At 38.6% G+C, this 13550-nt stretch overlaps 2 protein-coding genes across 2 annotated transcripts in view; one reads left to right on the forward strand and one right to left on the reverse strand.

Moving 5' to 3' along the window:
* Positions 1 to 4151, forward strand: part of LOC140234670 (E3 ubiquitin-protein ligase HERC2-like) — a 104796-nt gene extending 100645 nt beyond the window's left edge. Inside the window, exon 75 of the mRNA XM_072314702.1 lies at positions 939 to 4151. Within this exon, the coding sequence (XP_072170803.1) occupies positions 939 to 1208 (270 nt within the window). The 3' untranslated portion in view covers positions 1209 to 4151. The remainder of the gene's footprint in view (positions 1 to 938) is intronic.
* A 1841-nt stretch (positions 4152 to 5992) lies between these two features.
* Positions 5993 to 13237, reverse strand: LOC140235349 (GH3 domain-containing protein-like). The gene is made up of 7 exons (XM_072315376.1): positions 13147 to 13237; positions 11745 to 11963; positions 11324 to 11459; positions 10407 to 10571; positions 9000 to 9142; positions 7943 to 8019; positions 5993 to 7156 (listed from the first exon to the last, which is right to left on the reverse strand). Exons 1-7 carry the CDS (start codon positions 13175 to 13177, stop codon positions 6935 to 6937), a joined length of 993 nt encoding a protein of 330 aa, XP_072171477.1. The 5' UTR covers positions 13178 to 13237; the 3' UTR covers positions 5993 to 6934.
* Positions 13238 to 13550: the final 313 nt, after the last annotated feature.

Raw genomic sequence — 13550 nt, forward strand, 5'->3', positions numbered from 1 at the left:
TCCAAGGGTGGGAAAGTGTCACAAAATGACAAAGAGACTGGCAGTCCCTCAAGTGTTTGTGAGATGAGTCATACGGTAAAAGGGGAAGGCTAGTAACTGATCAGTGGGAATCAGTGGAAATGCTGGGAGATGATTGTTCCAATCCTTATGGGATTCATTCAAGAGTTCATTGTATATCTATTGTTGTGTGAAGTTGATTTGCTTCAGAATGGTCTCATATTCAAGTAATGTGCAGTTTAATGCTTCCAGGTTAGCATCCCTGGTCAGTGACGGAGCATTAATCTGCACATTACTTGAATATGAGACCGTTCTGAAGCAAATCATTTTCACACAACAATAGATATACAATGAACTCTTGAATGAATCCCATAAGGATTGGAACAATCATCTCCTGGCATTTCCACTGATTCCCACTGATCAGTTACTAGCCTTCCCCTTTAAAGTGGAAATTTTCGTGCGACCAGAAACTATCGCGAATGTAAAAGCCAAGACTATTTTTACTTGTTTATGTAACGCTATTTACTGCTTTGACTCCGTGGAATTAAAAAAGAATGAAATTCGTCTTACCCCACCAAGCATGAAAAATTACTCGCGCAAAAATTGTCACTTTTACAATGATATTGATTATTTCAGTTTATGAAACAACTGTTGAGGCTTTCTTTGCAGGGAAGTGATATGCCCACTTATCAGAATCCCACAAGTTCTGAAAAGATGTAAACGCTATTTTGTCAAGCGGATATTTACATGTATTGATTACTGATAAAATTGACTCTTGGACACAGTCACTGTACATTCTGTAACTACATGTGCCGGTTGCTGTCTGTATTTCAAAGATATTAAGGAACTTTCAATCCTTAGAATCAAGATCTTTGTGATTTGTGGATGCACCACATAACACTTCCCTGTGTAATTCTTGCCTCCTGTGACCGACTGCTCAGGTTCTTGACAAGTACAACCCACCCGACAACTTCCTGCCGGAGTCCTACACCTGCTTCTTCCTTCTCAAGCTCCCCCGCTACTCCTGCCGCGAGGTGCTGCGCGAGAAGCTCAAGTACGCCATCTACTTCTGCAAGTCCATCGACACCGACGACTACGCCCGCATCGCGCTGACGGGCGAGGCCGCCGGGGGCGAGTCCTCCGAGGAGGACATCGAGGAGGACGAGCTGGACAGCATCGAGTTCGACTCCGAGGTGGTGGAGCTGTCGTGATGCTCTTTCCTCCATCCCCTCTGGGGAGAGGACGCGGGATAGCATCCCGCCAGGGAGGCACGAAACTGGCACTACTGGTGGTGGTGGCTGTGTTGTAGGCAAAACGTTCGGAGGGCAGAGTCCAGAAGAAGGGAAGAGAGTAACAGAGCCAAAATACTGAATCGGATGTTCCTAGATTAGAAGATTTCCTACTACACATGTAGCAAACACAATTCTGATTGACATGTAGCCGAAGAGATGATAGACATACAAAATTTCCCATGCCAGTGTAAGAGAAAAAAACCATGATAGATGCAGCATATCCATGATATTTTGTATTTCCTGCATGGATTGGGTTACATGCACATTCACGTGGTATTGTGTTGGAAGATATAAAAAAATACTGGACTGAACGAGCACATGCATCTCCGCAGTAGTTGACACATTGAGACATTCTCCGTGGCCGTCTTTTGACTTGAGGATAGTCAAAGTTCATGACAGATGTGATGCAGCTGACAGAAAAAGAATTTGATAAGTCGCTTGCCCGTTTTAGATGCAGTTCAGGTTGTGGTTAGCTTAATTCTGTTTGTAAGTCCCATTAGGGGTAGCCAGTGTAATGACTGTACATGTATGGCTCTGTGCTAACAGAACCACACCTTAGCATTAGGTGGTTGGAAATGATGAGGATTGCTTGCGTCTGTTTCAAGTAAATGCCTAATATGCTGAAGCCCACCCAAGTGTCGATTTGCTTTAGTAAGTGTGTAGTAGGGAAAGCTGTCAAAAATGTCTTAATAGGTGATTAATCAAGCGGTCAAAAGCAATGTGAGAATGTAACAGACTGTATCTAGTCGGCAAAACTACCAAAAATTGTTGTAAATTATAGCGTTTAAAGCTATTTATGCAGACATTGTAATATGGCAGCACTTTGTGAAAAAGGTAATTTACATAGACATTTTTTTTTAAATCATTTGATTTCCAGAACTGTATCCTTTTGTGTGATTTTTGCATGGAAATGTTCACTTTCCCAGACAGAGTGTATTATGCCTTTTTCAAAGATAGACATAAGCAGGGCAGGAACTATAATGGTAGTTGATTCCAAGATGTTTTCCAGTAATCGCTGTTTCCGGGCTTCAAGCATTGTTACAAATCGTACCTTCAAGATTTCACTTATTTTGTATGTTACTATCAAATGTGTATTGCTCATTTGCACAATAATTGTCTGTTGTCTGAGAGTGCGGGGATTGCTGCTGGAAAAAGAGTTTGTTTTATATTCCCGACGACATTTCTGTGATTTCGCTGATGTTTAAGACGAACATTTTTGTGGGCGTGTGACTGCAAGGACAGTGTGTAGGTACTTACAAAGAATGTAAACTATTACTAGAGAAGAACTTGAGGTGCACATACATTGTATATGATATCTGTGTAGATATACAACACATATTTCACCATTAAAAACATAATTCTGTATTGCCAGACAAATTATTTCAGCAACTGAGAGAATTTAGAATGCGACTCGTCTGTGCGAATGGAGTGTTTGTAGTCTATGCCAAACTGCTTACTTGGAATGTTTCATATCGATGATTACAGAATGTGTTTCTTGTATATTAAAGTTACATCGATATCTCTGGTTTGTTCATGCACATGTTCACGTGGCATTGTAATGCCAATTATTTAGAAGATATGAGGATATTTTGTATGTTTTGGTTGCAAATCTAAATATGTACTATTTGTGTGTTAAACTATTAAAATGATAGGACAATGTTTGCCTTGTCTTAAACAAATGTCATACCATGAGCTATGTGTGGAGTTGCCATAATGCAGATATAAAGTGGTATAATTTTTGCAACTTATTTTGAGATGATGGACTTGTAAGTACCAGAAGAGCAGGATATGTTTGCTATAAGTAACCCACAGTGTTTTTCAGTCAATTGAGAGTTTTCATAATAATGTGCATGATATTGATATTATTATATGGAGAGAGAAGCTGTGTTCCTTTATTTTCTTTAAGTATGTGTACCTCAAAGGGAAAATGTACAGAATTTAGAGGGGACTGTTCGTCTGTTGGCAAAATTGTTGTCAGTTATAGTTTTAATCCATATTCACCCGTAATAGTTTTGATAGTAAAGAGGTGAAGTGTAGAGGAAGCAAGATTCTTGGGTGAAGCAGTCTTGAAAGCAACGTCTGTATTTGTAGCATTGGACGTTAAATGTATTTCCAATGTTTATGGTATGTTTCTTTGTGCGTCTTGGCTTCTTCTGTTGACAATTTTGTCATCTATTTTGTGGAGATACCCTATTTGCGTAGTTATATCTTTTTGATCATTGTCAACGGTAAAAATGTCTTATATGGTAAACTATTGCCGTACCACGATTTGTGTGTGTGTGTGTGTGTGTGTAATGAAAAAGATGTTTAAAGGTTATTGGAGGAAATTAAAGAAGGAGAGGCCCTATTCCTTTCCTTGTGCATAGATGTATTGAGAAATGATATGTATTTATTTCACCCTCCTTACTCACTGGCTTCGCTCTGAAGTGCACACGAAGTATAGTAGGATGACATGTCAAAGTAATGAGACAATATGTATATAGATATATTCAGATTTGATCATTGTTTTGTTTTGTTTTTCATAATATTCAATATCGCCAGAGTCATCTGCGAGTTTGTTAATCTTGTTGGGGAAATAAAAGTGTAATTGAGGTAGCTTAAAAATGTGCATTTTGCCAGGATCGCATGTTTTGAAGCGATTTTAATAGAGTCTATTATCAAAAAGAAGAAAAGAAAATTGTCAGGCTCTATTTAATGTGTATTAGAAGTGAGATGTACTTGTTTTGAGGAATGATTGAACTTTGTGAAAAATGTTTGTACATTGTAACCTTGAAGCAGATACCATCGCAATGTTTAATATGTGTGCATATGTGTGAATTAAAATGGCTTGATGATAGCTGCTCTAATATATGAAAAACAAAATTGAAGTTGTGTATTCTGGTTTTTCTGTAGTCATTAATTGAAATAAGAAAACTTCTCAGATATCTTGATCTCAAGGCCTTATTTTTTTTCTCTCCTTTTCTTTTCTTTTTTTTTTTTGGGGGGGGGAATCATGCAGAATTTGAACAATTCTTCATGTAAAAATGCCATGATAATCCATTTTAAATCTGGTACATTTTTAGACAGCAACACACACAAAGTATTTGCTATTTCTCAGAACTTTTATATGTCATGGACCTCTTATTTTCTATGATGAGCCTTTGCTTTTCGCCATGCTAATTTTAGACTGTAACTTTTTATCCCATGCAAATTACTACAGACGATTCTCTACAAACTTACCAGGCGAGTGGGAATAGAGTGCTTATGTTGTCTCATTGGCTTGCACTGATGAGAATATGTTTTGGTACATGTTACACGTACAGGTCAGAAGTAAACTTGCTGCAGTAGCATTCCTTTTGCACTGCAGCATTCACAACAGTAATTTGCCTCTAGCACACACCATTAATTTGATTGCCAGAACAGTCCTAGCGTAGTTTCTGGTATGTTGTGGCCAATTAAGAATGCCCCTAGGAACATTGGGGGGGGGGGGGGGGGGGTATGGGGGAATGGGAAGGGGTGAACAAACAAAGAAACCCTGGAAATGGAGGTTTTAGCCCTCAAGATTGACTTGTTCAGTATATTACATCACTCAGTTTCTTCTTTTTTTTTTAATCTGCAGAAAGCTGATTGTTACAATCCTATTTTTTTTTCCCTTCTGTGTTTGAGAGGTGGAGGATATCGACCACTAGTGTATCATGTAAACAGGGATCAGATGCAGCAGTTTCTCTCATTAGTTGCTTTACTGTTCCACTGTCAATTAAAAAAAAATCCTCTTCTCAAAAGTTTTTTTTTTTTTTCACTAACAACCACGAGGGATATCTCAGTGAGAGTTAAGATAAGCCGTTTCTGTAATGTATTCAAATTCTATGCATGCTTTGTTCACATAAGATTGCCTTAACAACCACAAAGCTTGCTGGAGGCTTGACCCACCCAGCAACAACTAATGGATGCTCAGTGAAGTCCTGCCCAAGAAACTTAATTGAAGGAAGCAGACGAATAAAATGGTTTGTTCCGAGGCTGTGGGAAAAGAAACATCCACAAATTTGGATACATCACAGAAACAGTCTACTGTCCACACACTTCAAAGCACTCAACAAAATTTACAAACGCATAGATGAAGTGCCACGTAAATAACATTTTTCTTTTGAGCAAGAACCATGGATGCTATGCACATCAAGGTTGCTATTGGCAGTGCACTACTCGTGCTGTATTCAAATTAGACAAAAATGTATATCCATCTGTGTACATACACATCACAGTTGACACTCTTCTCCTGAATATTACAATTTAGTAAACGAGAATAAATTTTGAGTTTAAATAAATTACGAATGTAATCAATTCATCACACAAGGCATATTCCAATATGATTGACCTAATGCTGAATTCTATGTTTTGTGATTTCAATGTCAGTCTTCACGATTAAAACTATTTTTCCATGGCCAAAAATGCAATTTTACATCATGATAGCAAATGGGGAGTGATTGTCATTATATAACCTTCAATACGAAAACCAACATTATATTAACTTAAATACATGAACGGAAATCATTATTTTGATTCAAATACATGCACAAAAATTATCGTTCTAACAACTTAAATACATGTATGAAAATCATTCTTACAATAATTTATATGAAAGTCATATTATATCAACTTCAATACAAAAATCGTATAAGAACAGAGCTTGTACTTTTGTGCAAATTATAAGTGGAGATGTTTTTTTTTTTTTTTTTTTTTTTTCATTTCAGAAGCTTTAAAAGAATCATGGCCTTTCCTGTAAGTTATAGGTGGACAGATATAAACAAGTTGTGTTAGTTACAGGCAGATAATAAATGTGAAAACATGCTGCTCTAGGTTAACTGACAAGGCCATTTTATCAGAAGCAAGCACTGAGCATTTCACAGAAATGAACATAGTGAACAGTGTGCACTTCAAGGTTTATTGCCTGTTTGAATGGATGCTCTTGTTTACTTTTTGACGCACTTGATTAAAAGAAAAAGTAATTTCCTTTTCTTGTTTCAATCTTAATATACAAAAGTACTGGAGACATGCTTCCATTGCAACTATGTTTGTTTGTTGTTTTGGCTGTTTATTTGTTTGTTTGTTTGTTCGTTTGTTTGTTTGTTTGTTTGTTTTGATTAGGTGAATCAAATAAACAAAGAATTGACAATCACAATTTTACATAGCAGTACTTTTGAAACTAATCCAGAATATGTCCACAACCCATTGCATATTAAAGGAGAATCATTTCTTCATCAGGACGGTTTTACAGTTCATACTGTCCCAATGTTCAGAATTGTCCCTGAGAGAAGGGAAAACCTTGCAATGAGGGGTTTCTCCCTCTAATTCCTATCCCTCATTCTCACTTACTGCTGAAACAAGTGTGAACGGTCAAACTTTCCTATGAATTGTTTTAGAGTCCTGAGACAAGCGGGAGATCACGGTTTCCCACCCCCACCCCAACCAGGATTAGATATAACACACTTTTAACAGAAAGACTTTGGGGCATACATGTAGCTGTCCACTCGGTCTGCACAGGCCTTCACACCACCTTAATGTACAAGAAGATTTGGGTATGGCCACCCAGTTGGTCTCAACTGGCCTTCAAACCACTTTACTGTCCATGAAGATTTGGGTGTGGCCACCCAGTTGGTCTTCACTTGCCTTCACACCACCTCGCTGTCCAGAAGGATTTGGGCGTGGGCATCCACCTTCAGCACCCTTGGGATCTTGATCTGGTTGATGGAGGCCTGTGTGTTTGCCAGGAGGTGCTCCCGAAGCCTCCGGAAGGTCCCCGGCCGTACCAGGTGGACCCGGATGGGACTGATGCTGCCCTTCTCCCGGAAAGAGTTGTACACAAAGGAGCTCTCCCGGAGGTTCTGGTCCAACTGCAGATTGCGAGGTTGTGTGTTAGAAGTTATAAGGCCTACGTTTACATTCCACTCTATTACATGCTGTGCATTACTGTTGACAGCTGTCCATCATATCTGTGAAAATCATATCAGCTCAATAACCTCAACAAAATTCTACACTCTGGCTGCTTGAAAGAAAAAAAAAATCCTTACAAACAAATCATACATTCAAAAATCTCTTCAAGCGCAACATTTGAGGGATTTTAGAAGTAAGATTATAATCATGGAATTTTCTGAGATTCTTTGAAGTCATTTCTAATGTAATACATTTCTCATTAGTTGAAACTGTAAGATTGGAAAGTAAATCAACTGACACAAACTGACCAGAAACTATTCAAAGTTGATCAATCATAATATTATGACAACATTCATTGCTAATGCTTATAATGTCAAAAGTTTTCTTATGCATTTGATACAAAATATTATAACATTCCATTTCAACTGTCCATAAGGACTTTTGCTCTCAAATTTAGAAAAAAATAAAAAACAGACCTTGACAAATATAGGACAACAGGTTTTTGTTTGGGTTTTTTTTTTTGGTAGTGTATTCCAGTCGATACGACTTGAAAGCTGATAAAGAATTTTTTTCTGCAGTTCTTGCGAAAGTATACAAAACTTTATGCGCCAAAAAAAAAAAAAAAAAAGGAGAAAATGTAATGATGTTTCTCACATTCTTTACTTGTGATCAAGAAACATGTGTCTGAAAATGATGGAAGAAACAGCTTCTTGTGGGAGAGAATATACCAGGTATTTAAATCTTACCAATGTCAGATCACCGGAAGATGGGGTCTTTCCTTCCAGCTCAAGAAAGACTTCATAGTGGGGACATTTGTCGGAAGCTGGGTCAGAACAAAAAAAAAGAAGAAGATAATTCTTTAATGTATTCAAAGTATGATATCACATAATATTTGATTAATGAAATATAGGAAGATACTTTGTACCTGTGGGGTATGTGTTATTTGTCCAATGAAGTTCTAAGGGAAATTTATTTTTGTCCCCTTGTTCATTTGAAGACGATATCATAATTATTACGTGCGCTGAATGTGAAATCCTCCAGCACTCAATTCCTGATAGTAGAATTGCAAATAATCTGCATGCAATCTTGCATGCCTATTCCCATACAATGAGTGGAAACGGATCCTGGCGGATATTTATTTTTTGTTTTTTATCTTTTTTTAAGTTAAACGAGTTTACATTTGAACTTGATGATTTGGCATCCAGTTTCGGAAAACTAGAAGTGATCCTGATTCACATACTTTGCATGCCACACATATGTCTGTTCTTATCCTATAATTTTGGCTCAAAGACACATGCCTTGTGTATTTCATTGTCACGTCTATTCCAATTGAGCATTCATTCTCAATAGGCATTTTTGCATCAGCCTGATGAAAATCCAAGCTCAGATATATATATATATTTTTTTTTGTGATAGTAAATTAGCACGCTATCTCATTTTCTATTCACATCAGCCCAAAGAGAATTAGCCTGAAATATTTTCAAGCTAATATGATAGCTGAGCATGTGCAAACAGCGTCTGTAGAGTGCACACCTTCAAAAAACTACCCATTTCTGTGCAGGTTGCCTCAATCAATCAGGTCACACACGCTAGGCATGATGGGATGCAACCCCCTAATTTTTTAAAGCAAAATCACATTATCAAATGGTGCACTACTTTGTCATCGGGTTATGATGCAATAAGGATTAGAGGGATGAATGATGAATCCCCATTGATTGCCAATTTCTCCTGTGACATCCGAATGAATCAAGCCAGCAGATGTGGTGATTGGCACTCAAAACACGCTGAAGGTGAAGAACTTACCCCCAAGTCCAAGGAGGGGGCTCTCCATGGTGGTATAGTCACTGAGGGTGACCCCACCCCAGTCGCCGATCGTCTTCTGTATTGTCTGGTACATGACGTCCTCCGACATTTTCTCACCTCGCAGATTCAACAGCTGGCCTTGTCTGTAAATGAGAGGAAAATAGGATCACACCGCTCTGAAAATTCCCTCTCCAATCCTGTGAATTAGTGTACTGAAATGTACAAAAATTGTCGTGAAGATGCATAAGCCTAACCCTAACCATTTCCACTTTCAAATATTTGCAACTCATTATTTGATGGGGTCCAGAACTTCTGGCCAATTTTACATTCTCTTGATGACACGCCCATCCTCCAACCCAAAAACAAAACAGAATTAACTGCATTACAGTTGGGATAAGATTCTTTGTCAAATTGAATGCTTTATTTTATCTACTGTATACTCTTTTTCTTCTTAAGTGTCCTCTTCAGTCCGAAGGTTGGCGACTATGGACCTCCACTCTGTTCAGTTCATGGCCGCTTTACTACATGCGGCCACACTCTTTCCTGTCCACTCCTTTTATGTTGTCACACAACACACTGTGCTGGCATCCTCTGCATCTCCTGCCTTCTATAATCCGTTCCAGTACACTTTTTTGGATGTTCTGATGTCTTTTAACATGGCCAAAATATTTGAGTTTTCTTGATTTGATGTCTTTCATCAAGGTTTATGTGACATTCAGATGATCTAGAACATACTGGTTTGTTTTCCTGTCTGACCATGATATACGGCCCAGGCGTCTGAATATCCACATCTCGAATGCAGCCAGCCTTTTTATATCATTCAAGTACAATGTCCATGTTTCATAAGAGTAAAGGAGAGTTGAATGCACGTAACATTTAACCTGTCTGAGCTTGGTTGCAGTAGATATCTTCCTTGATGTCAACACTTTACTCATTTGGGTAAACTTAGTTTTAGGCATTCCAATTCTTCTCCTAATTTCTCCACAATTCTTCCCATCTTCATAAACATTTTGTCCTAGATATGTGAATTCACTGACTTGTTCCAGGAGAGTGGTTGTGAAAGAGATGTTTACCCTTAAACGGTATTTCCACCTTTCGAGATATTGTATACTGTAGTTGCAGTTAAAAAAACTAAAAAAAATACATCATGTTTATGCATACATAAGCCTATGCTGATTACCTTTTAGTACCTGAACAGATCTTCAAACCCAGATGCAAGCTTCATCCATATGCATTTAGTCTTGCCCCTGTAAACTATGCTCGTGTCACAAACTAAAAAAACAGGCAGAAATCAGATTCGATGCAAGTTGACATAAACTTCTCAGTCTACGCGTGTACTAATGCAGGCTTTCAAATGGTACCTTGTGATCGGGTTATACAGAGACACGGCTCTGACATCATAATTACCTGTATAGAAATTCTACTACCGGAGTCTTGTTGTAGAAGTCTGTCACTCGCACCACGTCACCAAAACGGTAGCGATAGAAGCCGCTCATGTTGGTCAGCACCAGTTCGTAGGTGGCGCCCTTCTCTACCTCATTCATTAGGAGCGTGGATGGTTGGTCTTCGTCACTGTCATGGATAAGACAACAAAAATCACTAACAGGGATGGAAAACACACACATACGATATATACAAACAAAGTGTATTGTTGTACATTGTATATGTTTCTTAATGTGTTACAAACAATGTACAATGACAGCCTTGAGACATGCAACCTACAAGAACATCAACTAGAGCAATCGGACTAAAGTACACAGTGACTGGGATGGTGGTAAGTGTAGCCCTTTGTTTACTTTTTGAGGACATTCCCTGGTCTTGACAATGTGACCTTAAGGAATTACTTTCAAAAACTTGACATGCATTCCCTTAGGCCAAATGACATCTTTAGAAAAAAAATACGAAAACTTGGTAGTAATTAAGACAGCTGACAAGAGATTAAAAAAAAACCCACTGAAATATCTTCATTGTTAGAAAAATGGTATCGATGAAATATGATATACATTGTACTGTATATGCCATATATTTGCCATAGTGTGACTTGTAAGACACCTTCACATGTGGCTGAATCTGCAATCATAACCTACAGTGATGGAACAAGAACTAAAAAATACAATTCCTTTTCAGAAGAAAACTTAATGACACAATATACAGTGCATTTGTGATATGGGAGGCAAAATTTTCGCATCTTGATAATTTTGCAAAAGTCAGTTGACTTGCAAAGTTTGCCAAAATGACAAAATATACCACATATACAGTATCTTATGTCATAACTATAATTCTGTTGCACGCTTTTCTCATTCATGCTGCCACTTCTGTCTCACCTGTGTTCGATGGGGATGAACTCGCAGAACATACTCCTGGGTACTAGGAGGTATCTCCTCTCTTCGTCACGGGGCCAAATGTTGATGCCTATCAGGCCCTCACTGGCAGCGTACAGGCAGGAGTAGATGGGTACACCTGAGGGGAAATTTGAGGGGTAACAAAGATTTGGATGATATCATATTGAACCAGAATGGCATATATCACTGTATCTATCCATCTACATATTTGTATCTGTCTGTCTGTATATGTCTATCTATCAATCTATAAATCTACAAATCAATCAATCTATCAATCTATACATCAATCAATCATTGAAAATGTCTATTTATCTATCCATCCACCTATCAATTGATATATCTGCCCATCTGCTATCTATTCATCTATCTATCTACCCATCTATCTATTTATCAGAGTGCTCACACATCTCCATAAAGTGATGAGAACGAACCTCTTGACATCGCTTTGAATCAGCATCAAGCGCCTTGCTCATCCCCCTGCCCACAAACTCGAAGACCTTGTTCACAGCATACTGCTTTGCCGCCGACTCCGGAGTGTGGCTCTCGGCTTTCTTCAGCCTCTTGAAGTCATATGCAATGGCAGCTACAGCAGTGCAGCCAGCAACTACTGGCACACCAAGCCCTAGGATAAAAACAAACAAACATGAATAAATGAGTTAAAGGAATCAGGCACTTCTTTCCAACACAGGAAAGCCAAATCTGATAGTGAGAATGAGACTCATGCAATTCACCAAATTTTCACTGTCTCACTCTGAAGAAAGAATTCTCATGTTAATTGGACCCCAAAAACAGAAAGTTAAAAAAAAAAAAAAAAAAAGTCTTAAAAATCCCTGTAAATCCGGCCGAACATTGATTAAAGTATTTACCATAGTGAGCACCATTTAAAATGCAAAATCATCAAAGCTCAATTAACTCTTAATTAACAATTAACTCATCTAAAACCAAGAAAAATCATGACATGTGCTTCCAAGCATACCGCCCTAGGGGCAACATCTACAAATTTACATTTGCCCAGAGATCATACCTGAGTGGAACACTGCCAAGCTCTGTAGTTTGTGCAGACTCACTTGAACAGTTCAAGGAACTTTTCATGACCCACTTTAAAATCACACCTTGTAAATTGTGATTAAGCCCATCACACCCCTCCTCTTATCGTGCACACAAGTCATATTCATCTTCATGATAGGATGCATTATATAGCCCTTGGCCTTGTTGAAGATTAAAGAAGAAGAAGCTCCCTACAGTGGAAAGAAGGGGGGTGGGGGGAAGGGAGACACTCCCCTTCCACACCATACCCAACTCCGCCCATCCCCCACCCCACCACCACTACTACCATCGCTTTGATCCTTCAGGTTTGGTCACTCACTCTATAGTGTCTCACTCCAAACCCTCACTGCACTCCAGGCTGCATGGCAGCCCTGCCAATAATAACTCTCATCATACTATACATTTCAATGAACTTGTATAGTGTATTTCACACGCACGGAAACATTTGTATTCAACAGCAAATATTATTGGCTACATGACAACAGTTGGTAATTGGTACAAAATAATCATTCCATATGCTGCTTGTACTATCCTTCCTAATAAAAGTAAACAATATCAATGTTAATTGTTCATAGGCATTTAAAATTCATCTGATTCATAATAGGGCCTAGTGCTAGAATCTATCACAAGGACTTAAGGTCAGTCAGCTCAGTGCGTCGCGCAAGAACTGGCCGGCCGGGATGGGACTTCTTCCCTATTCATACTTACTAGTAGTCTTAATAGTGTTACTTGAAGTTACAAATACGTGGAATACTCACCAATTGCAACTATTCGCAATATTATCCCCATCTCCCTATCACATAATCAGTAACGAGATACAGATGTACAAATTAAAAAACGACGACGCCTTCTGCCACCGACACGCGTGCGGCTCGACAATTCCATACGCGACAGCTTCTCTGTATGTAGCTGGCTAGCTATCAACTATGCATGCATGCCAGAGCGCCGGGGGAGTTTCGGCTGCACCATGGACCTACGTCCATGGCTGCACGACCTCAGCCCATTGTAATCCCGTTCCAGCTCAATGTTTGTTGCTGTTGTTGTTGTTTTGGTTTTAATGGCGTGTATAATACTAGTACTTGAGTATTTACACCTGAATTTTTGAATTGAATTGAATTGAATTGAATTGAATTGAATTGAATTGAATTGAATTGAATTGAAT

This window comes from Diadema setosum, chromosome 11 (assembly GCF_964275005.1).
Source record: "Diadema setosum chromosome 11, eeDiaSeto1, whole genome shotgun sequence".
NCBI classification, from domain to species: domain Eukaryota; kingdom Metazoa; phylum Echinodermata; class Echinoidea; order Diadematoida; family Diadematidae; genus Diadema; species Diadema setosum.